Below are 27,116 nucleotides of genomic sequence, written 5' to 3'. Positions count from 1 at the left end.
ATAATATATTAATAATAATAATAATAATGATTTAATTATTATTTATTATGGTATAGGTAGCTGCGACATCGGACTCATTATTTTCAAGTGTTTAAACGGCGTGCGCGAGCGTGTGTATTACGACTAAATAATCGCTATTACAATGGGTGCATATTATTATGGTAGTGATATTGTACGGCCCCGCGCGAGTATGTGCACCGGACGCAGAGTCGTTTTTCCGGTCAAACGCAGTCGCTCCGTCGTCGGAAACGGTCTTCCGGTACGCGAATGATCATCTAGCTGACGTGCCGTAAAAATACAAATCGTGGTTCTCACTTTCTCATCTATTCCAGTCCAATATGGCTTGCGACTCTTCCACTCGCGTTCTGTTGGTCACGGCGAACATTGGGTCGATATTTGAAAATGTGAGTTATACATACTATATAATATTATTAATATTATTGGCTGCCCAAAAGTATTACAATTAATATCTAATAATTCGCACTGCGGCCTCTCTCACAACATTTTTTAAAATATATTAATTAAGTGATATTTTGATCAGTATCATGAAACAGACATACTAAACTAACTGAATTGAATAATTTACACATCTATTGCTGTTTAGTATATATTTGTAATTTGTTACTTTGTTAGTAAGTTATTTTTTTGTAGGAATAAAGAATTAATAGTGTTCATTATCATTCTTTATTAATATCAAATACTTACTCGTGTATACCACTAACGGTTAAGTTATATGGTCCATAATTATTTTCTTACATTGATTTCGTTAAATAGTATTATAATTGTTAACTATATTTGTTTACATTAACATAATATAATGTAAGTATCTTATGATTATTTAATTTATTAAGTACTCACATTATTTGAGGCATAATTTGATACAGCAAGTGTATCAATAAACACAATTATGTTTTAATAAATAATAATTAAATATTAACTATAAACTAAAATATTTAAAAAAATTATTACATTTAATATCTATGATTTTAATGTTCAAAAAGTTGAAAATTATAATTTTAAATTGTTATCAAATTGAATTGTTATCAATTTTGATAAGAACCTGAATTAGATTTCTCTTGCTAAAATAGTGCTTATATATATAATATATATATGCATTGTGTTTTATACAATACAGAAGTAATATTGTTTCAATATTGTATATTTATATGTATACATTTCTATTCTGAATTAATTGATCATATTTTTTTATGGTTAGATTATAATTAATGATTTTTTGAAATATTTTTACTACTAATGCAAATAATATGTTATGTTTCATAATTATTCATATCGTTTAGACCAGTCATTTCAGAAACCTAATTTCATTAAAAGTAATGAGTGACAAACTGTCATACAATGTTTTTATAAAAAAACAATTTTTATATAATTTATTTTAATTTAAATTTAAATTAGCAATAAGATAATGGAGTTATCTTAAGCCTATAGTATAGCTATATACCTGATTAAAATAGTTATAGCAATAGTTAGCAGTTATTTAAATTAATAATAAATATTTTTAGTTATTAAATATTAAAGTATATATCATATATTTAGACATTTAGTTAAAAATTGTACTCGAATATACTATTGCACAATTTAGTATAAATTCAAAGTCAACCTTTGACCGTATAAATAAAATAGGTAACAAATATAAATATATTTAATTAAAGTATTATATGATGTAGAGTATTTACAATATGTAATATGATATAGGTATATTAAATATTATATATATTTGTTAATTAATGCACCAATTTATGTACATATTTGTAGATATTTATAAATAAATAATTATATTTTTCATGTTATACATTACGCACAGTTATATAAAAGAAAATAATAAATTTGTATAGTATTGTTTAAAATATTTGAAAATTTTTGAAAATTTCAATTGCCAATACTTATAAATTTTCTATTTTTATTGGTATATATATATTTTATATCTGGTTTCAAGTCTGTTAATTTAATAACTATAGCTTTATATAACAGTACAACACAATAAAGCCCAGGCACCACCCTATTCTACCTTAAGATATCTATGCCACTAAAGCTTACACTAAATTATATCTTTTATGCCTAGTCATTATTTTTTAAATTCATTTTACAGTGAATAATAATTATTTTGTATCGCGGAGTTCTATTGAAATTTTAAAAATGATTTTAAGTAATTAATTTTAATATGTTTTAAGAATATTCATTTAAATAAATGTAGAGATAAATTTATTATATTTTATTTTATTTTATAATAAGTTGGAAACTTCATAGTTAAATAATACATTGAAATCAAGTGTTAAGAAAATTTTTTTTGAATTTTATAGAGAAATTTAATTAGAAATCTACTTCTAGAGTTTTGTGTAGTTGACAATTATTTTTAATTTTTAAATAAGCTGCATTTTCATTAGATAAATTATTCCCATTATTGAATTATTAATTTTATTATGTTTATAACTAAAGATTATTATTGTTTTATAATATTCTGAATTAACTGCTGTAATCATTAATCTATAATTAAAATAGATAATAGATATTGAAATACTTATTAAAGATACAAAGCTTAAATAATAGGTAGAATGATATTTATTTATTTTTTCAAATTTAATATTATGGGCTTAGGTTAAAATATACTTTAAATAAAATATGTTTTATAATTTTAATCTGCTCAAACTATTTTGGCATGTTATATATAAATTTATTAATAATATATGTTATACTTATTATAAAAAAAAAAAAAAAGGTAAAATATGATTGTGTGGTATAATTATCAATAAATTATATTTTTTTTTAAACATACAAAAAAAAATGTTAGTAATTTTACTTTTTACTGCACCTGTTTTGATTTGTTTTGCATACTTTGCTATATAAAATAACATTTTATTTTCATGAATATCTGTTTTTTACAATGTACATGTCATGGAATAAAAATTAAATATTAATCTAGTTGGGTACTTAAATTTAAATTCTTAACATAAATTTAATCGATTGTTGTTTTAATAAATATTATATAATATTAATTAATTTTGTATTTTAAGTTTCTTAAGAAGAATTTAATTATAAAATTATCTTTAGATTATTAATTATTATTAATGTATAGAAGTATTTTGTAATTAAAAAAAAAAAAAAACAAAAAAACAATATTATAAATTATAATAATAATTTATATGATAGTGCTGAAGAATATTTTATATTATGATTATTGGCTAATAAGAGTATATTATATTATTATGTGTTTATTTATGATCAAACAGTATATTTATGGTGACCAGATGTACTTATTTTATAAGGACAGTACTTGTTTTTGGATATTATGTTTTACTATCCTAATAAAATGGATAAAATGGCTCAAATACATAAAACTGTATTTATTTTAAATTATTTAATGATTACAAATAGAATAATGTTTAAAGATTTTGTAATTCATAATTATTTTATCAAGCAATTTTAAAGATTGAAGGTAAAAAATATGTGTTACTTAAGCTTGCAAAGTTAAGAGTAAATTTATTAAAGCATCAAATTTGAAGTACTAATGTAGATTACTATGATCAATTTTTATTGAAGCTAAGAAGTTTTGTTTTAGTTGAATTGATTATTTAAACAAATGGTCTATAAATATGAATGCTTTAAAGTTATTTTCATGGATTTGTTTACGCAATCAAACTACTTGGGATAAAATAACAACTTTTTTTGAATTGTTTAAGACTTCTTTAGGTAAAATTATAAATAAAGATCTGCCATTTGATGAAACTGACCTGTTTAAGTTGTATTTAACTAAAGCAAACATTTTTGATTAGAACAAACATAATTAATTGACGTAGGTTGTTGGCTTGAATTTCTTATTTTATGAAGGGAAAAAGCCTTCCAGTAAGAAGTGCACCAATTGAAAGACTTTTCATAAATCAACAAGTTTTCTGAAAAAATACAACTAGAAATGTCTTCATTGAAATCCTCGTTAAAACCATTAATTTATGTTTATAAAAATGTTAATGAAACACCTCACAATATATTTATTTAATATGTTAAAGAACAATCAAAATTTACTTAAAGAAATGCATAGGTCTCAAAAATATTTAAAATATTGATGGTTTTTGTTTTTTTAAGTAAATTTCTTAAATGTATTCTAGTTTGTTTCTAATTAAATGTTTAGCCTAAAAAATAGTAATATGTCAAAACTTATTGATTTTTTTTTATATTAAAAATTAATTATTGGTTGAATTTTGTTTGTCATGATAGTTGATTATTAATACAATTAAAAATCTGTGATATTCAAATGTTGTTTAATTTGTTATTAAATTGTATTTGTTTATAAATAACATGTACTTATTTTTTAAATCTGGTTACCTCTATAGTGTACCTATATATTATATAGTATTCTTTTTGCAATAAACACTCTTTATTATTTAAAAAAGTATACATATTCCAAAAAATGTTTTTTTTTTATTTATATAATTTGATGCCCTTACAAAACAATATGATTGAAAAATAATTATTTTTTCACTATTTTTAAATGTTTTATATTTTTTAAATGAAAACATGCATTTTTAATTCTATATTCCAAGCAGAATATTTATCTGAGAATTATAATATATAAAATCAAATAAAATTTTTTTTCAATTTATGTATAATCACGGTTTTTTTGAAAGTAAAAATCCTTAAAAACTTATAATTTTTTTAATAAACTGACTTTTCAAAAAATACAAAATAAAATTATGTAGTTACACAAAATATATTAATTTTGAAAATATCTGAATGAAAATTTGATATTGGAAATTCACACGTAAACTAACTAATTCTCATCTAACAGTTTTTCTTTTTTTCTTTCAACTAAAAAAAATAAATATTTATCATAAAAATTTGAAAAATTCCGCATTATTTGCTTAAATTGTTATTTTGAAAATTAAAATGAAAGTTAGTTTTAAGTTAAAATTTTGATAAAAGCGTTAAAATTTGGAAATAATTTTATAGTTCAAAATGTATCCAATTTTTAATTTAAAGATTACTCTAAAGAGTTTCGTAGTTTTTTTTTTTTTTAACTTGGTATATTTTGGATTGTAAAATCGATTATAGTTTAAAATACTTTTATTTCTACATCAAATTGAAAACATTTTAGAAAATAATATATAGGTATGATATTTTTAATAATATTAATATTTAAAGTTTTGAATTAAATATCGAAATAGAATACTAATTAAATTGAAAGTTATTCATATCTTGGTTTGCTTACAAAGTTCAATTTAGCAACTGAAAAAAATAATTCTATTACGTCTATTACGAATATTAAGTAAAATATAAATGTTTACTATTTAGTTGTTTATTTATATATTATAAGTTAGCATATATACTCGTATAATTATTATTCAGATTTTGTTATAAGTTATAATACTGTTACATAACATATTTGACACATGACACTCATCCTTTAAGTTATGCGTTTACTTAGGGTTTCGTTTGGTATGGTCAAAACTATGTCTGTATAACTTCTTAACTTTAAAATAATCATATAAAAACTTATAAGTTACGATTTTTTTAAAATAATTTTGAATTGTTTATTCGAGTTGTATCCCTAAAAATAATTTCAATTAATCAATTTCATTTCAAAAATAATTTTTTATTATTCATAAAGTTGTAATTTTTAATTATTACACATCATTATTTTATATTATTTATACTTATAGTAATATATAGTAGTGTGATGGCTAAAAATTATGGGACTTTGTCTATAGAAGTTATTGATAATATGTAATGCATTTCTGTTTATGTACAAAACGTGTTTAGTATGACGTTGATCACCTAGTTTTTAAAAGTTGTTTATGATCACCTTGATTAAAGTATGTTATGAAAATAATTTATTGATAATTATAACTTATTAATTAAGATGGTAGTATAATAGGTGTGATATGTGTTATGTGTGTGATGAAATTTCTTTTGTTGATATTAGTGTGGTATGTTATGTAAAAATGAGTAAAACTTGAATTAAAAATTTTATTAGTAATATTTGTTACCTAATATTCTGAATGTTTTTAATTATCTAGACTCTTAAAAAAAATTAAATTAATATAAGAATTTTAATTTAAATGTTTTAATTTTATATTTTAAAAACGGAAAAATAAATAACCACTCTGTTATACATTATGAAACAACTGTATCTCGTCATTAAGTAGGTTACTTTATTGGATGTGTTAAATTTGAATTTAATGATAAAAAACTTCTAACCAAAAATACAATAATCGATTCTGAGCAGTGAGCAGCAGAGACGGTCTGTTAGCCTATTATTATATAAATATACTGCTATTATTATTATACATTTATAGTAATACTTTATAAGCTACATATTACATTTTCAAGGTTATTAACAAAGTAAACATTTTTTGTCGATATATATAGGAAAAACTAAAATAATCGAGTGTAAAATGTCATTTAGCTTAAAAAACGTAGAAGTATTTTGAAAATTTTGTCATGCATAGAAAATGCTGATATAAACATCGGCTGAAAATTTCAAATAAATTAAGTTATTTGTTTTTGATTTGCAACAAAAAAACGAAATCGATAGTGTTGAACAGATTTCATGTAAAAATTCCAGTTTTTTATTATATTGAAAAATACTAAGAATTTTCATTTTTAATCCTTTCAAAGTGCCAACAAGATCTAATTTTATATTTGAAACTGATCCCAAAATTTAGGATTAAAGAATTTTTCCACCATATGAAGTGCTTTCAGACACAAAAATTTAATAAAATTGTAAAAATTAAAAATTCTTCATCTCTCCGTTTAGAATCTAAAATAAGTAACGTTTTAATGAAATGTCAGATTTAGAAAAGAATTTTAAACAAAAATTACACTTCATGTTTAAATTATTAAATTATTAAGAATTTAATATTTAATTAAAACAATTTATATTAAAATTTGGTATTTTTATGCTATGTAAAATATTCTTAAAACAAATTTTTGTTTTAATTATAAACTCTTATGTGCTTGAAAATAAATCATTAAATTCATAATATTAAGTCTAAACATAAGTTACAATTCTCTAAATTTTAATTTTGTCAGTGAAAAATTATCGTTTTCTGCTCGAGATATCATAATTTAATTTAACTCTTGACGTATTCTTTTCTAAAATTACCTGTATAATTGATTTTGGAAGTTTTAAAATCAAAATAATTTTAATTAGCTTTATGCTTTTCTCATGTTGTGTATAACTATATATGTATATATATATATATATAAATAAATATGTATCTTATGGTTATGTACCTTTAATATATAACTATATAATATTTATTAAGTAGTGTTTTTGTGAATAAAAATTCAAAATATTGCTGGTTGTTTCGACATTTTAACTGCTGCAGTGTTCCTCAATAACGTTACAGCACTAGATATACGTAAAACGTATATTGACGTGTGTATTTACTGTTTTCAACTATCGTATTAAACAAATTACAAAATCGATTGATAGGTACTGATTTTTTTTTTTGTTCATAATCATAAATATGTCGTTTTCATACATTGCGTTTTGAATATTTTGCTAAAAACTTGTATCTACATATATTTAAAGTTTAAATTGTGAATACTAATTGAACAGAAGGAATAAAAAGATGAATATTCAACTTAATAAAAAACGTTGAAAAAATGTATTATTATTATTATTATTTATATTTATAAATATTTTATTTTTATATTAATTATGATAGTTGAATAATAAATTTTTAAATTCTTTGTTGCAATGTATATAAGTATTTCAAAAAAATTAATATTTTATTATTGCTATTTAATTAAAAATATATGTTTTTAACATACTTTACAGAATATGCGATTTTATAATTGTAGGCATTCTCAGCAAAGCAAAAAATATTTAATTTTTTTTTTTTTTAGTTGTAGGAAATGTTTACACAGAAAGTTTTAGTAGTTTTGTACTTTCCTATATTTTAATGATAAATTATTTTTGTGTTTAATTAAAAATTGTACGTATTTTTATATAGTTTAGTTAAATAATAAATACTATTAGCTAAACACTAAAAATAATAAAAATATAATAATGAGTTTTTTAACGTATAGGTGCAGTATTACAATGAATTATTTTTAGATATGATATTTGAAGCAGATTATTTACTATAGTCTTCAAACATTAAGGTAGTTTCTGTTGTTAAAATTGGTTTAGTTGATACTTAAGGGAAAATTCTTTCGTAAAAGCTGTAAAATTATAACACGGATTAAATGTTCAATTTTTATAGCTAAAGTTAAAAAAATTAATGCTAGATTCATTTTAAATAGTTCTTATGCTAAAATCTAATATTTAATAAATTTACTAATACAATTTTTAATCTATCGTATTACTATAACAATAAAATAAATTACTCTAATAGCAATATAACCATAATTTATGTTATAAAATATACTTGTAGTATTATAGATTGACGAGACTGTCTTCGCTCAGAATTGTTTTTGGTGTGAATCATATGTAATGATTTATCATTAAATTCAAATTGAACACATCCATCATAGTGACCCACTCAACTCTTACTGTAAAGCGGTACCCACTTTCTCACTTAAAAAAAAAATATTTCATATTATACTGAATCATTGTGTGATAAATAATAATAATAATTAATATATATTAATCACCCGACATAATTTGTAGTGATTTATACTCAATGACTAGATATTCTCGACTCCCACAATACAACAGATCAGTTACCTACTTCCCCCCCCCCTTTTAGATTCTGAGTGGAGTTATGAATATAATAATTTTACATTGATAATATTTTTGTCAATATTTATTTTAAAAAATTGAAAATATTTAAAGCATCGAATGTTTACTATATACAGCTCAATAAACGCCAAAGTATTTTAATTTTACCATTTATAGAATATGCTATATCGTATAAATATTTGGGAAACATTTCAAGTATCTATCTTCTGTTATTTATTTATGTATTACACAAAAAACAAAAACAAAATTGATTTTATCAAATCGGTTTTGTATAAAAATTTCCTTTTTTTTATTATTTTTTTTCCTGTTTATTTTTAAAGTGCTGAGGGTTTTCAATTATAAACCCTTCTAAGTCTAATTGTCCATCATAAAAATTATTTGAAGATAAATACATTTTTTACAGTAAAAAGTGTTTTTAAAACTAAAAAAAAATCGATTTTTTTATTTTGTTGTAATTTAGTAACGAATAACTATTAACCTTAAAAACTAAGCGTTTTCAGCAAATGTTTATAATAATTATTAGCGTTCTTTAAACATGAGATATTTTGACTTTTTTTTAATCATTTATTGACGTTTGATATTTTCGATTTTTTATTTTATGATTTTTTCCCTAGTCAGATAGGTACCTGTTTTCAATAAAAACTTTTTCGCTTAATATAAAGCTTGAATATGTATTTTAAGTTTCTTCATAAGTTGTTATTATAGCTTAAAAATATATAGGCACGAATTTTATTTATAAGTATTTAAAGTTCAAAGTTTAAAAAAATTATCAAGATCATACAAAAAGTTTCAACTTATTTTTGTGTTAAGTAATTATTAATTTTTTATTTTTTATTATTAAGAAGTATATCACTATATTCAATTAGTTATTATTAAAACCAAAACATTAAAAAAAAAATGTTATTTCAAATTTGGTCGAAATTAAATATTTAAACAAAGACTAACGATTTTAGTTATTTTAATATTATAACAATATGATTTAAAAACATTTTTCGTGAAGATATCACGAGCATTATTATATTTTCTATTTACAATAACATTTAAAAAACAATTGAATTAATGTTATGATATTGCCTATAAATAACAAAAACTTATTCGCGTCATTTTATATTAAGTCAGCGCTGAATATCGACTCAAAAGTTTGATTAAGTTTCTAGACGTGTACTTTGTAGCATAATGAATACCTACGTTTCCCTCTATTAACTTAAAATTTTAAAATGGATCTATTGTTTATTTGTATTAAGTATGAATTAAACTTGAATTTATACTTATTTGTAATTTTCAGCCAAGTGTGATGCTAAAAATATGGACTGAAGAATTTTTAAACGTAAGTTAAAATATTTGTCTTACAATAAATGTTATTTTTAATTTTAAATATAATATATAATATTTGATCTTTATTATTTTTATTAGTAGTTGTTAACTATTGACTGGTTAAATCATAAATTCATTATTGATTTAAATTCTAGACTGTGAGCAGATTGGATCCATATTTTATAGCTTTGCATTGTCAAGAAGTTGGCGGAAAAAATTACGAAGAAAGCATGAAACACGTCAATTTTTTTGTTAGGTAATCAAAAATTTGATAAATTATTTATTTATTTGTTTAAATTAAGTAAATAATAATTTAAAACTAAATACTAGCTACATTTATTTGTTAAATAATGATTATTTATTTATGTATTAAATAAAAAAATTAGTTAATTAGACTATGTTTTAGTTTAATTTTTACTTATTGTATTATAATAAGAAGCTCATTACCTAGGTTTATATTTCTCCTGCCCCAATGTTTCACGATTTACAATATCCTGATTTTATAAAAAATCAAGTTTTATGTCTTATAATAAAAAATATTTTCATTGAATATGTTTATCCTATGTTTTAAACTATAGTATTATACTCTAACTAGCAAAATCATTTGATGACTCCTAATTATTAAACATAATTTATGTAAATTTATTTCTGTTGGAAATTAGTTAATTAACATAAATTTTTTATAGTTTATAATTTTGTATAATAAAACTTAATTATGTTTATGTATAAGTTTTGAATCATGATTTTAGCATGAAATAACAATTTAACGTCTATCCTCTTTCATTTAGACAATACTTAATTGTATGTTAGCATAATAAATAGTGAACAAATTATTTTCTATTAGACATAGTTTTATAATTAGCATCACTCTATGTTTTTATACATGGTTCATCAATTACAATAAATTAATAATTATAAAAGTTATAATTATTGCACCAAAATATGATTGTTTAATATTTAGTTTTGTAATTAAAGTAATAAAATGATAATATGGCAGAAATTATCAATACTATTTTAAATGATCAATTATTAAAATGTATTCAAGACTAAATATTTGTTTATTATGTTTTTTTTGAAAAATATCAATTTGCATATGCTTTTACTATTTGTTGTCATTTTTGAAATTCAATAGATATTTAATAAATTACAATTACAAAATAATTAACCAAATTGAGAGTTTGAAGTATGGTGATATATAAATGTAGCCATATTGATACAGGAAGCATATCAAATAAACCTGTACCGATCGTACAGGAAGTATATTAAAAGATTTTTTATATTTTATTTTTATAATTTTATGTTGTTATTAGTAGTAAAATTGTTATGAACTTGATTGCAGTTTATTGATGACAAGTAAAGAATTGAGGATCTTCAACAGAGCTCAAGTATTTCTTGATGAAGAATTCACATCAGCAGAAAATTTTACAGTAACTAGCCAAATATAATTGTTACGGTATATTTTTATTTTCGGTTTTCGAATGAAACTCATTATTCAATATTTTGAATGTGTATAATTCAATTTATACTAAACTACTTAACTGTTTATATTTCATAATATTATTTAAGATTTTTTGAGTCTGAAATACATTATTACTACAGTACCTATATAATAATATTTTAAATTAAAGATTTATTTACAATTTTATTATATCATTATTATTTGTTATTTGTATAGTTCATTGTATACACATCTTTTTCAAAACTAAACATTTTTTTTTTTTTTATTGGATTTCTATAAATTTAATGGATTAGGGAAGATCTAATAAATTTAAAAAATATATTATAATTTATTTATTTAGGTTAATAAGTTTTATCTATACAAGATCAATAAGTCTAGATTTACATCATGAACATAAATTTCATCGAATTATTATTATTTATTCATTTCTATTATTCTAATTTAATTTTATGATTTATTATTTAATTTATTGTTTCAAATATTATTTTTTAAACATATTTACAGTAGCAGTTTTATATTTATTATTTAATTTGGCGTATTAAATTTTATTTCTCTATCTTATTAAACTTATTTTATTGTTATTAATTTATATCCTATTTTTATTAATTTTCAGGCTTTGGGAAACTTTTATTTTATTCACGAAGCCATAAAAGAAGCATGTATATGGGATTTTAATAGTAAGTATATTTTATTTGTTAAAATATCATATTGCTAATTATTTACTAAACATTATTTTTATTATAAAATATTGAATAACTTTAGAACAAGAATTTTTATCTGTAACTGAAAAAACCATATATTCTGGAAATATTGAACATGTTTCCACTAAAGAAAAGTCTAAATTTCCTCAAGATTTTTTTCCAGAGGTTAGTATTATGTTTCAAAATATAGTTAAAAAACTTTATTTAAATTTATTCTTGTTTTTTGTTTATTTTTAGTGTAAATGGTCACGTAAAGGGTTTTTGAGAACTAGATGGAAGCTTAATGGTTCTGTATTTGATCTCATAAATATTCATTTGTTTCATGATGCTTCAAATTTTACTGCAATGCAATCTGTGAGTTTATTTTTCTTTAAATCTATTAATTATATATACCAATTAGTTAAAAAATGTTGATCTATAAATATTAAACTGTGTTTATCAGTAATATTTTCCAATCTCCATTGACTAGCACAATATATAGTTGGCTTTTTATTTTTATGATAATGATCTCGTATTGATAAATATTTTGTTATCTATACAATTTGTAACAATATTTTAATTTTCAGCACTCTTCTGTTTATTCTATCATGAGACAAAAAGCACTTGAATACACTTTAGATCGGTAAGAAAATGTATTGTAAAATAAAAGTTAATAGTTTCTTTTTTTTATTTACAATATACAATCTATACCTTAAGTACTCAATTATTATATAATTAAAAGTAAAATACATTTACATTTTAATACTCATTATCATATTAATGAACTAATAACAATTAATTCATGATATTTTCCTAATAATTTTTGATATGAACAGTAATACTTTCAAAAATGGATTTATTTAAAATGATTTGTTATTTATTCATTTAATTTAATTTTTTAATTTTGTGACTTTGAGGGTGGTAATTGGAAAAAAATTAAATCTAGTTAGTATTTTGTCAAAGGTAAAAATTTCCAGTATTTTTAAAAATAAATAAAAAATGGGACTTTTACGCAAAACTTATATTATACAAAATCAATTTTTTTTTTAGTAAATAACGTATAACTGTAGGTATTTAAATTTTTCATCAAATACCTTTATTAGCATTTTCTATAAATGATAAATCATTCAAAATATTTTAATTATTTTCATTTTAATTTTATAAATTTCAATACCATATTTTTTGGTTGGTCCTAAAAGCTTAACAATTTGATACAAGTTTTCTTATTAATTATTCATTTTTCAATTTAAAAAAAAATAAAAACCATAAAATAACCTTGGTTATTAAACAACTAAATAGCCTTTATTTAGAATTATTTTTTAACATACACAAAAATTTTTATCAATCCAAATTTAACACATAGATTACAATAATTATTCAACTATTAGGTAAAATCAACTCCTATTGTATAGTTTTTTTTAGCAACAGATTAGTTATTAATTATATCATTTATTAATTAATGTGTTTTTTTGTATTGATATTAATTAATAAATGTTATGACTAGGTTTCGTAACTATGAATTTGGATTTGCTCCGTTTTTTTTATTTGGAGATTTTAATTTTCGCACAGATACTAAAGCTGTTATAATGGTAAAATTCTTCATTGAAAATAAGATAATTTGTTTATATATTATAAGTTTAATGTAATTGTATTACATTTTATTTACAGAAAATAGTTGAAGGGCTGGATATGGTAAAAGATGACGTTGACAAAGATAATTTAGTTTTTCATTATACAGACAATTCAAAAGAAGTAAGTGTTGACTTGATTATTGTATTACAAATTAATATGTACCTATGTGGAAATACTGAAATATAAAATAATATTAATAAAATGCATAACATTTTGACAAAAGTTTTGTTCTACTTGATTTTAGGTTATTTTTACTTTAAAAAAAAAAGAATTTCGTCATCTGGATCATCAAAATATATTTGTGTCGAAAAGTGGATCGTGGGTAATTTATTTTTTTCACAATTATTCAATTTAACTGCATGCATATATTGCATTGATATTAATCTAAAGTTAAAAATGATAATAGTTTATGTAGTATATCAGTGCATGATAGGTTTGAGATTAAAGAGAAAGTAACGCCAATACGCTCCCCCATCATGTTTATTTTTATTTAATGTTTTAAAAAAAAAATAATCCACACGAGCTCTTACATCTAACATAATTGTAGTAGTATCTATGTATTAAATATAGTGTATTTATAAATTGAAAATGTTTGATTAAATAAATTCACACTGTTTTTGACAAAGCAAAATAAATATAAAATCAATTTATACTGCGGTTTAAAAAGAAAAAAAACAGGGTAGGCTTTCAGCTATTAATTTCAAGACTAATTATGTATATTTTTAAATATGTTTTCCTTATTAAGCTTAAGTTAAATAATATTAGGTTAGAGACATACTTAGATGAAACTAAATACATTTTTTTATTTTAAATACCAAATGTATATTATTGCATATTTTCAGTTAAAAGAATTTGATCACGAATTAAAATCATTTGAAGAACAATTGTTTGAATTTCCTATACATTTTCAACCAAGTTATCCATTTGAAGAAAATGAACATGAAGGAACGAACTATATGCAAACCAGATGTCCAGCTTGGTGTGATAGAGTAGTTTTAAGTGCTGGTGCTAAACTTTTAATTGATAAAAAGGTAACTGTTATATTTAAATTTTATAGTTTATGATAATTAATAGAAAAATTAAAATTAGTATCAATATCATATGACTTATCTATTAGCTTATAAGTTATAAGCCATATCGGTAGCATTAATGCACTGAATATTTTTCAGACCTAAGCAAACTCTATTTGACTACTCTTGCATCTATAGCTTTTAATCAACATTTTTTTTTTTTTTACTTAATATAAATATTATTATCAAAAACTTTTTATTGTACTAAATACATTATTCAGTAACCACTCACTCATTTTGGTTTCGAAACTTGCGGCCATTGCCTTAAAAAAGTTTATTAAGACATGCCACTGTTAAATTATATTCACAAACATATTGAATATAGTTTTTTTTTTTTTTTTTTTTATAGTGCTTTTATTTTAAACATTACAGCACAACAATTACAAAAAAATATAGTTTGTTCAAAATAATAACTGTAGTTAGTGGTCAACTTAGCGCAGGGGAGAGTGAATCATTATACATGGTAGGTTTACAAATAATTAACTTTGTGTTAAACAGATATTATATGACCTGCTTGACAAAAACCAGTTTGCCGTCAACTACCATTCTTATTTTGAATAGACTCTAAAACAAATTACTAATTTTATGTAATAATCTTGAAGTTTATTTATTTATATCAACAAGCAATTTTAAATATAATATAATATAAATTATAATTAATATTATTATTTAATAAATATAATGTAATTTTATGTTTGTAAATATTGAACTTGGAAATGTTCAAATGTGTATTTAGAAACGTATCACTCCATAAATTTTAATATTGTGAAATAATATGTTGCTAGGGAATCAACTGTTGCTTAGTTTCTTGTATAGATCCTCATAGCGCACTAAAAAAAAATGTTTTTCTTCTGCATAAAACATTTTAATGTCAATATAATATACAAATTTATAACAATTATTTTTGATAAAGTACATGTGCATAATGTATCTTTGTAATAGAATTACAATAAATAATAAAAATTCTTTTCACATTTTTTTTCTTAGTTTTCATTTGATTTTCCAATGATTCCAATGATCATAAAAAAAAGAAAAAAGTCTAAAGCCGCATATGATCTACGTGATTGATATGCCTGATTTTTATGTTATGTTATACCATTAGGAAAATAACACTTTCAACTTTAAATTTATAAATATGTGATATTATTACAATGTATTTTTTTATAGTTATTATCGACCATTTTTGTTTCATGCTAAAGAAGTGCATCTTAAAAAAAATTTAATATTTTAATCTATTTTTTATATAGCAATGCCTAAACTTTATTTATCATGTGTTTATTAGTTTTATAGATTACCTTATCAGGATGAATTTGATGAAACTATTACAGTATAATATTAATTTCCTAACAGTTTTAGTTCATAGACTTATGATAATATTAAGTGTTGAATTGTGTCAAAACTCTAATAACGTAACTGATTCTGAAAATGTATTCTTACGACTTAAGTTATTGCATACAATTATCACGTCATTAATTTAATTTATTAAGTATAATTGTGCATTATATCTTTCATTTCCTATTATTTCAGGCATTAGAAGTAGATAATAATGGTGAAGTGGAGTATGATCTTATTGGAAAGAAAACATGTATGGGAGATCATAAGGTATTTAAAAAATTTAACTATTTTTTTACTCAATAAGAATTTTATAATTTTTGAACTGTTAGAATAAACAATTCTTAAATTTTAAATTCTTAGGTTCTACATTTTTACAAGTTAAATTATTCTTTATTGGTATTTAAGTAATCTAACAAAAACTACACACTAATAAGTAATATTGTTTATTCAAATTTTAAAGTATATTTTATTAATTATTAATTTGAAAAAAAGCATGTTATATAAAATATTTATTAATATATATTATTTAAAAAAGTTGTTAACAAAAAATTATTACTATTAAAATAAGTCAATTATAAAGAAAAATATATTATCATTAAGAAAAAGCTGTTTAATAAAATATTTATTGTTATATTAATTACTCACAATAGGAGGTGGCTTTCATGTTGTTTAAAAACTCATCGAACATAATATTTTTTTGATTAATATGTAAATTTCTATCATTCCTCTTGCAACCTTCTTTCAAGCCATTTAGTACCATTAACTCAAACTGAATAGATTTGTTTTATAATGCGTCACAAGAACTGTTTTTTTGACTTATGTATCAATAGTCAACGTAGAACTATTAAAATTAAAGTTAATTTTGTCTTATACTTTAAATTGTATTTAATATCTAATCATATTTATCAATTTGTGGATTTAGATTAAGTAAATCACAGGCTATGGTAGACCTTTTACAATATTAGTGTACCTTATGGATAGATCACAGAAATTAAGGTAGATTGCTTATGACCCGATTACCTAAAATTCATAAAATATATCAATTATTCATATTTGATTAATGTTTATTCCTATTTCACTCTAATAATTGGTAAAATTTATGAATATATTATACTATTCATTTATTAAGAAAAATTTTTTAGGTCATATAACAGCATGTGAAATATTTCAATTAAAAAATAATAACTGACATATAAACACAGATAATGTTCTTTCTTTTAAGTTAAATTATATGTTAATTCACTAATATTAAAGCTAATAACACAAAATTGATTCTTCTCTTTGTAAATTTACTATGTTATGTGTTTATAAGATATAACACATTGTGTATGAAATTCTAACATTTTTATCATAAATATATTCAATTTTAATTGAGCAATCTATTTAATTCAATTGAAAACATTTAATTATAACTCAATTAATATTAATTTCACTTAATTATTATTAATAATATTGTAATTGTTTATATCTCAATTTACTGGTATTTTACATGTTATTTTTAGATTCTGAGCAGAGTATATATTGATCTAACAATTATGTGTTTTATTTTTTATTTTTGTGTGTATAAACACATGATAAGTAGTTAATACAACATTTCAACTTTTGACTTTGAGGATGGTTTTAGAAAAAATAATTGGATAAACTTTAAATTTTAGAGATGTCAAAATTAAAAATTCCATGAATTTTTTTCATAGCCAAAAAAAAATATAAAGTTGAATAAAAGGTTCTTTATAATTTTTCAACTTGTATGTGAAAAAAAATTTACTGGAAAGCCAAATTAATGTATTATGAAAATTTATAATTTAAATTTCTACAATATTTGATATTTAGTTGTAAAATATTCATTTTTCACAAACAATTTTTGATATGTTATTGTGTTTCAAATAAGAAATAAATGACAATAGATACCTACTTGAAATGTTCACCAAATGTTTTTATTATTATTTTTATAATGTTAAAAATTTTCAGTTTTTCAAATCTCTTTTTTTTATAAATGTCGATAAAAAATTATTTGCGAGTTAAATTTTTTGAAAATTGAATACGAGATCTTACTAAAGTTGTTCTTATATCTGTAAAAAATATTAAAAATACATAAATAAGATTTTTTTTTTTGTACATTTTAAAAGTTTTTACAAAATTTATCAAAATAATAATAAGTGTAACTATTTTGAAGTTGGAAATTCATAAAAACTGAATTTGAAAACATTTTTTGTAGCAACTTAAACCTTTTTTTATATGTTATATTATTATAAATTTTACTAATGCAATGATATTTTTGATTTACTTAAAGATAACATTTATTTATATTATGAATCTATTTTTTGCTGTTTTACTGTATTTACAGAAAATTAAAATTAAATTTTGAGCTATATTAATTTTTATAATATGGTATAAATGTATATTATTATAATAACTAAATACTACATTTATACATTATCTAAGAAAAAACTACATTTTTATTTTATTAATAATTACAACAATTAAACCTGCTATAATTCTAAAAGTTAAATAGATGGCTGTAAAAGCTAAGTCAATAAAAAACTAATTATGAAATACACTTAGTAATATAGGCTGAGAGATTGTATCTGTTCAAAATTATTTTATTGTATTAAATGATGTTTCATTAAATTCAAATTTAATTTACCCGTAAGCCGTAATAGTGACCTACTTGATACGGAGTGTAAAACAGAGTAGTATATTTTTTCCTACCCATTTTTTTATATGTTTCAATAATATAATATACTTTTAAAAATGACAAATTGTTGTGTTTTTCCAGCCTGTTTACTTGAAATGTGACATTATGAACAATGCAGGTATAGTGGACAGAGTGGATTGTGCTTGTAAGCTTAACCGTGTGCCTCCTGAAACCCAAAATCCACTGCATGCTTTATTGGGTGATCATTTATGTGTAGATTCAGACGAGTGTTGTATTCCAGTAGTAGATACAATTGTACCACATAATACTGTATTAGGTGAAGTTAAAATCCCTCCAGTGCCATCTACATCCACAGATGATTATGAATTTGACGCTGTATCTTTAAAACAAAATTATACAGAAAGTCATTGTAAAACAAATAAGCCATTTACTTGCAGATTTTTGCGTAAAAAAATATCTGACAAACATGGGACACATAAAAATATATTTCCTGTATCTGATTGCATTTGCAAAACACACAAATGGAAATTTCCGATGATCATGCAAAAAGCTTGGAAGCATAATAGACGTATCAGGCTCAAGTCAATCCCTAGTTTCAATAACATGCCCTTACAAAGGTATCAAAGTCACCATAGTTCATCGGATGAAGATTGGTTTGAGGAAATTGCCGATGATGAAACTAATAATTGTGATGACAAGAAAAATAAATGCATTTCTAATTCAAACATAACTCTTACTAATGACGATAATTGTTCTGTTTATTTTGATAATGAATCTGAACAAGTAGAAACAGACAAATTTAAATGGTGTTCTTCTTTTGCATTTAGAAAATTTTGTGACAAACGACCATTAGCAGAAAAAAAGATAACTCGTAGAGATCCTACAACTTCTTGTCAAATTATATAATCAAATTATCTGGCCATAATTAACCTAAATTATTTATAACATAATTGAAGATAACGGATAGAATTACAATACCTAATTATTATTTTAAATACATGTAAATAAAAAAAAATATTATATATTTTAATTTTAGTATGACTTGTGAAAAACATAGCAGGACTGTGTTGTTCATTAAAATTATATCTACAATAGAGATAAATAAAAAATAGTGAAAAAGTAGTCTTTTATAATTAATAAAATATAATTTAATTAGATACAAATTAAAAAACAATATGTTATTAAATAAAACAAATTAAAACAAAAAAAATCAATTTGAAGTCATAATGCTTATATGTGTCTAAATAGTAAAAATGAAAAAAAAGAATGTAGTATATCATCCTACTGAATTTGTGTCTAATAAAACCATTAATTACAAATTTAACTTTTACATCTACTAATATGTGACTATTTAACTTGTCACCACACGCGTGGGGTATATTCAGTCATTTTAAAATGTATAAAACTGATATCTGAAATTAAAAATATTAAAATTTAAACTAGCTGTCTTAAAATAGGTATACTATAATTGGTTTTCCAAAATCTTTAAAATAATTGTATTGTAGTCAAATATTTGGTTATATATTACATAAAAAGACATTATTTGATTATTAAATACGAAAAACATAAAAATATATGAGGTAAAAAAAAATATCTCATGTGCGTGGATTTTATAAAGAAACCTACTTACGCCTTGACAGATTAATTATCTTTAAATTTGATAATCTGACAATTAAATGAGCTTCAATATTAATTAATTAGCATTATTAATTTTGCTGAATATATATTTAGTGTATTTCCCACAATAGGTCGAATTCAAAATAATACTGTTTTATACACACTTTAAATTCTTCATTTTGCTATTAACTATACTGGGTTTATCTTAAGTATAAAAACTTTATATTATTTAGATGATATCTTAATCAAAAATGCATAAATAACATTTGTTATATCTTAACATAATGTGATACATAATTTCAATTCAACGTGTTCCTATTAAAAACAATTATAATTTAATTGAATATGTGTATGTGTGTATGCTTATATTTTGTATACTGAGCTTTTTAGCTTGTAGAAATTTAGTCACTAACTTAAAATATAATATGATCACTTTTTTGTATCGGCTAGTACAGTTTGTGTTTATAATTGAGTTGCACTGGTTAAAGACAAGTAGTTAAGATGTTATCAAAGTATAATATTTCAATTAATTGTAGTAAATATCAAAATAGTTTGCAAAATTAGTTAAGTATTATTACTATAACTATATATATATGTATTTATGTGATGTTCAAAAATGTCTTAGAAGTTTAGAACTAATTTAACCATTACAAATATTTATTTTTTTTAATCAATAATTTAAATTTGCATTATTTGTTTTTACAATTATTAACTGACGTGTATAAAAAGGAATAAAGAATTTTACTCTAAAAAATTTCATGGATTTTAAAAGTTACATGCTATATTTTATCTGAGTATTTGGAAAATCAATTACATTTTTTATAAATAGAAGCAATGGTGATTAAAATTGTTAACAAATATTATTTTAACTAATAAACTTTAAGTTTTTTAAAAGTTTGTTTAAAAAAATGAAATTTCATATAAATAGTTAATCATATTTTGATAAATATTAATTTTTTATAAATTGGCTATTACACAAATATTTTAGAAAAAACCTAACTGGATATTTAAAAAAATATTTTTTTATTTTTTTATTATTATAATTCAAAAAATAAGTACTAAGAACTAAGATTCTACATAATGTTAAAAGGTATTAAAGTCCAAGGAATAGTTTGATGTTGACTTCTATGTAATTGAATATATAATTATAAAAAGCATGTTCTTCAAAATTTGTAACTTAAATTTTTAACAATAAAACATTATAAAATTTCTTAGTTCATAATAATTCAAGGAAAAAATGAATTTAATTGAAAATTGAAAGCTAGTATTTATGCAGATAATTTAAAACTTGGATAGATATTTGATAAAACACATAAATATTTTAAGTATAATTAATTGTATTTCTCAGTTTTTATGACTGGTTTCAAACATAAGATATATGTGCAACTGGTAAAAATAAATAAAACATTGTTCTTCTCTTTTTAAATTGATACTTATTTTACCAGCTTCTTTATATTGGTTATAATTTGTGTTCTTTTTTATAATTTTGGTAAATTATTTGTTGGTACTTTATAAGCATTTTTCATTATTTCTTTTGTGCACACATTTTGTATTAAACTGTTATTTATTTGTTTGTATTGCACTTTGATTTTTTTATAATTGATTTTATGTTTTTAAATCTTAGAAAATATTGATTTATCAAAATCACTTATTAAATAGTGGCTGCACTGAGCACAAATTAACTCTTTCTTTTTCGGTTTGTTAAACATTTTGATTTTTATGATTTTAAAAGGTTTTACAGAAGTAAATGTTTGGGAAAGGACATTGTTTGACTCTAAACTTCCTGAAGACAAGAACTTCGTTCACTTAAAGGAGACTACTGTTTAATTCAAGAAATAGGTAAACATTAATTTATAGACGCTATCAGATTTATGATAATAATATTTATTATTTAAAATATTTTATCCTTCCAACTTCCAAATATGCCTGGTAAAATGTATCCATGAACAGTTTATTTATAATTTAAATTCATAAATTAATAATTTATCTAAAGCCTATCATTTTGTAAAATTCAGTTAAAATTGTATTAAATTAAATTTCTATAGTTGCAACATTTTTCAGGCTTATGTTCATACTATTCAATCCAATTATAATTATTTATAAAAATAATAAATAATACAATTTTATATACAAAAGTGTAATGAAAAGGTTTAATTAGTATTATCAATTATTTAAAAAACTTCTACTACCAATTAAAATTGAATTAGTTAATGTATTATTTTGCTGTTTATTTTATTTCTAAAACACTTAAATTTATTGCTTTTTTTATTAGTAGTAGTAATTACTTATCTGAAACATAATAGGTAAACATCATTTTGCACAAATTTTAAAAATTTTAGGTTCATTTAAGTTCAATTTGTCCTCAATTTTATTGTTTGATAAGCTATTATTTGATAATTCGGTGAATTAATTAATATAATGAAATTTAATAGGTAATTAATGAATTTAAATGACAACATTTGCTATGTATTTATGTTTATGATGAATATGATTGGTAATAATTGATATAGTTAATAATTTTTAAAGTATATAAGGTTCATAAAACATTTACACTTTACACATTCTGGTTTTTAAATTTAAACTTCTTCTATTTTTTTTAAATATTGAGTTATTGTTATTTGTCATAATTGTTAATAAGTGTTATTTATTTTCATTACATTTTGGTTTATTAGTGCCTTATTTTAAAACTGTATGATCTGATTTATTTAAATAGGGTTTTTTTAAATTTATTTTCTGTATTATTTTTGGATCTGATTGCTTCAAATGATTCAATAATTAATTTTGCTATACTGGTTATATTCTTATTAAAAAATCTTTTAATTGCAATCGAGATAATTGTGTTCAGCGTAATACATTTTTAATTATAATATTATTTAGTATTACTCATTATTTTCTTAGTTACCAATTAATATTTTTCATACTACTTGGTGTACTAAAAATGCTTTTAATTTAATTTGTGTCATATATGTCAAATCTTAAAATTAAAATTTACAATAAAGTTTATAAATTATTTAAAATTATTACTCATAAAATAAAAAGAAACTAGACTTAGAATAACCATAATATTATAATATATAACATATACATTTTAAAATTTTGTATTCTAAATTAAATTTTTAAAGATCTAATAATGTATAAGTCATTAACATCTATTATTATAGTTTGGTAAATAATTTTCTTTTATATTTTTGTTTTCTTATACAAGAAATTATATTTTTTTATATTTCTTTAGGTATAGCATGCGTACATACATCAGTCAGTTATAAAATAAATGAACCATAAAGTGCATATCATACTTTAAATTTTTTAAATAGTTATTTTTTTAACATATTGTTATCTATTAATTTGTACTTAGGTAACTGTATTAAATCAGTGGATAAAAAAAAAAAAAAATTAAAAATACATATAAAACACAATTATCTTAAAATTAAAATACATTTATTTGATTATTATTTCATGCAATATTTATGCTTGTCACTGCTAAATTCTACGAGAAGACAAAAAAATTATCATGTTTTTTCTTTTTTTTATGTACCTATTCTTTATATTTCATTATTTTATATTAATTTAAAACTCTCCACTTCCAAATAAACCCATAGCTGCACCATTAGGTATAATGCGGTCACACATACAGTATTATGTAATTGTAACAAATTAATTATTTTGGTTTTTATTACTTATGTAGAAGTTTAACACTTTCTAATAGTAATTTTGAAATTGAAATCACATATTATAAAAAAGAAGTGACTTTATAATCCAAAAAATTCGTATAATTTTTATCACTCTTTGTTTATAGTAGAGGCATTAAGATTTTGAAAGAAGTAGGGTAAAACTACGCAACAGCGTGCTTATTTTTTAAAGAACTTAAATATAATAATAGGTATTTGTTATCATTATTATTATTATTTTGATTTTTCATTTATTTATAACAAATAATTCGATAGTGCTTTTAAAAAATAAAACCCACTGTTTCACAAATAAAATTGTTTATTTGTTGTAAAAATTTTATAATTTTACTACAAACATTGTGCAAATAAAGTGTTGTTTTGCGCAAAATAGTTTTAATAACTAAATTTTGGGTGGTGCTGGCGTTAGTTTTAAATTCAATGTCCGAACTAAATCAGTTTTGAATAGGTGGGGTATAGTAAAATATTTTTTTTTTTCTTCTAAACAAAATGTGACGTGTTCACTGTATTTATTTGATTATCAGGTATAATTTCGTAAATGAAATACAAAACCTTAAACATGAAAATCTTAACTGTTTACAAATCAATGTATCTATTATAATGAATAGTGTATATGTCATAATAATATATCTATACTACAAATTACAATATATGATACCTATATAATATATATATAGCGTCATTACTCGTTATACTGATTAAAAAATTATATAGGTTATAGGTACCTAATATTTACTTATTTAACTTAATAAATGTAATATATATTTATTATTTCAACATCTTTATCACTGAATTATGTATATTTTATAATTTAATATTTACTAGATACTTATCTATGTCGCGTATAAATAAATTCAATTAATGATAATTAATTTCTTTATTTTATTTACGCCTATGAATAGTAATATAATTGTCTTACTCGTACAGTATAGGTTGTATATTAACTCATATTTTCTACATAATAATATACTTTTTCTATTCGAATTGAATTTTTACAATATTTATGTAACTATAATTCACAGCGTGTTACTGTATGTTATGTCAGATGCATGTATACATTTCTTGTTCAATTTATTTTAAACAAATTGTAGCGTAAACATTTAGGTAAATTTAAATAATAAAATTGTATGATTATTTTATGTAATAATTGTTACATTGTATTAATATTATAATATTTGATTAACTCTAATAACAGGGGTACCTACCTACCAATATGAAACTAATTGTTTTACTTTAAAACTTTATTTTTGGATTGTTTAATTCAAATTGATTTTAAACATAATTAGGTATGTTAGTGGACGGTTCGCTGGTAAAAAGAATAAGTCAGAACTACTATGGAAAAAATATAATTTCTGTATTGATTGTGCATTGAATAATAATTATGGATTTTTATTTTTCGCAGTTAATTAAGATAAAAAAAAAAAAAAAAAAACAATAGAAAACTCAAATAAGTTGGTATTCGTATTTTTATAAAAAAAATAATACGGAATTCATACTTTTCTTCAATATTACTTTTTATTCAAAAAATGGCCAGTTCGATATTTTTACCAGTGCGGCAGTTCATCATTCCACTACACGTAAACTAATAATTATTATAGTTGTTGTTAAAGCTCTACATACCTACTTATTGTTACTTACGGATATTGTGGGCAATTTCAAGTCTGAGAAGTTTACCGAATAATTATTATTACTTATTACCACGTTACCTATTCATAATTATTCACAACTGATATTTAATAGGCATGCATGAAATGATTTTTAAATTCGATTTTTTAGACTATTCAAACACTATAAATTATAGTTACATAAAATATAATATATTATATTTCTCCAGTATATATTGACGTCCTATTATATATTCAAGTAAATGTTAAACATAACATACATACATCATATATAGCATATTGTTGGTAGGTATCTACCTATACACGTGCCGTCCAGGATTTTTGAAGTTACGAAACGATAATAAATAATAATACATAAAGATGCCTTGATAATAATCGAGTTTATCAAATCAAAGCGATAAAAAAAAAAACCTTAATTATCTAGATATTATTAAATTACTTTTCTGTCTATAATATTATTATGTTACCTTTACAGCCATTGAGCCATACACCAATCCAATAGGCACTTACCACTAAGTCCGCTGCGCATTTTTGTACATTTTGCGAATTGATATTTATTTTGATATATAGGTAGTATAATATGTGTACCTATCGGACACATAAATATATTAACAATAATATTGTAAAATATAACATATTTTAAGTCGATACCCTATATTTATTATAATGTACATAAATAATATTACACTGTTATTGATGTTAAATAGTTTAAAGTATTACAAATTTACGATTACAACTCGGTATTGCATCACATTCCATTAGACTTTAAACCCTATCAGTTAGCAGAATTTCTACGTAAAAAATGGTAATATGTTATGACCAGTATAATCTACTTATTAAGTGTACGTATGTTATGGTTTTTAATGTTTTTATTTACATCACATGAGTGGCAAGTATACCTAATAGAAATAAATAAATACCTAAGTAAATAAATATAATATTGTATTGCGCTACCATTTTGATTTCGTAAGACCAGACGATTATCTCATTATATTAAGTACCTATTAATTATTAGATATATAGTATTGTACCTATTACCTATTTATGAAAATCCCTACATACAAACATAATATTACGTATCTACCTATATCTTATTATACGGTTATAAATTATAATTAATAGGTAACCATTGTTTTATTTATTGTTATAATTGTTATTGTTTAAAAGCCACGACTCAGTGTAAATAGATGTGTGAAAATATATTTTAAATATGCATGTGATCTTGAAAAAACGATGTACCTATTTCATCGTATAGGAATAATTTAATCAAAATAACGGTATAATAGATGACAATCAATCAAATATTAATTAAAATGTACAATTACGGTACACTACATTAAA

At 21.5% G+C, this 27,116-nt stretch overlaps 1 protein-coding gene across 4 annotated transcripts; it reads left to right on the top strand.

Annotated features, from left to right (window-relative positions):
• Positions 1-26: 26 nt before the first annotated feature.
• LOC112602554 (type I inositol 1,4,5-trisphosphate 5-phosphatase) lies at positions 27-26,379 on the top strand. Of its 4 annotated transcripts, none has more exons than XM_025350686.1 (16): positions 37-404; positions 9,987-10,028; positions 10,171-10,271; positions 11,355-11,442; positions 12,088-12,151; positions 12,237-12,340; positions 12,413-12,529; positions 12,742-12,797; positions 13,659-13,743; positions 13,823-13,906; positions 14,031-14,108; positions 14,629-14,817; positions 16,384-16,458; positions 18,968-19,004; positions 22,197-22,303; positions 23,697-24,383. In XM_025350686.1, exons 1-15 carry the CDS (start codon positions 339-341, stop codon positions 22,289-22,291), a joined length of 1,281 nt encoding a protein of 426 aa, XP_025206471.1. In that variant the 5' UTR covers positions 37-338; the 3' UTR covers positions 22,292-22,303; positions 23,697-24,383. The 4 variants fall into 4 exon arrangements, with proteins under 4 accessions (XP_025206469.1, XP_025206471.1, XP_025206470.1 ...); XM_025350685.1 differs by lacking the exon at positions 23,697-24,383 and adding an exon at positions 26,251-26,379 and having other exon boundaries at positions 38-404; XM_025350684.1 differs by lacking the exons at positions 22,197-22,303; positions 23,697-24,383 and having other exon boundaries at positions 27-404; positions 18,968-19,904.
• The last annotated feature ends 737 nt before the right edge of the window (positions 26,380-27,116 follow it).

The sequence above is a fragment of the Melanaphis sacchari genome, unplaced genomic scaffold, assembly GCF_002803265.2.
Source record: "Melanaphis sacchari strain LSU unplaced genomic scaffold, SCAv2.0 Contig8_pilon_pilon, whole genome shotgun sequence".
Classification (NCBI taxonomy): domain Eukaryota; kingdom Metazoa; phylum Arthropoda; class Insecta; order Hemiptera; family Aphididae; genus Melanaphis; species Melanaphis sacchari.
Note: the sequence above shows the minus strand (reverse complement) of the source record. Positions and strands in the feature narration are given on the sequence as shown.

What these genes read in the sequence shown, in the direction of transcription:
- LOC112602554 (XM_025350684.1), top strand. Translation starts at nt 339, where the DNA reads ATGGCTTGCGACTCTTCCACTCGCGTTCTGTTGGTCACGGCGAACATT. An exon ending in ATTTTACTGCAATGCAATCT is followed by an intron (nt 12,530 to 12,741) that starts GTGAGTTTATTT and finishes TTTAATTTTCAG; the next exon opens with CACTCTTCTGTTTATTCTAT. An exon ending in CTTGAATACACTTTAGATCG is followed by an intron (nt 12,798 to 13,658) that starts GTAAGAAAATGT and finishes TGTTATGACTAG; the next exon opens with GTTTCGTAACTATGAATTTG.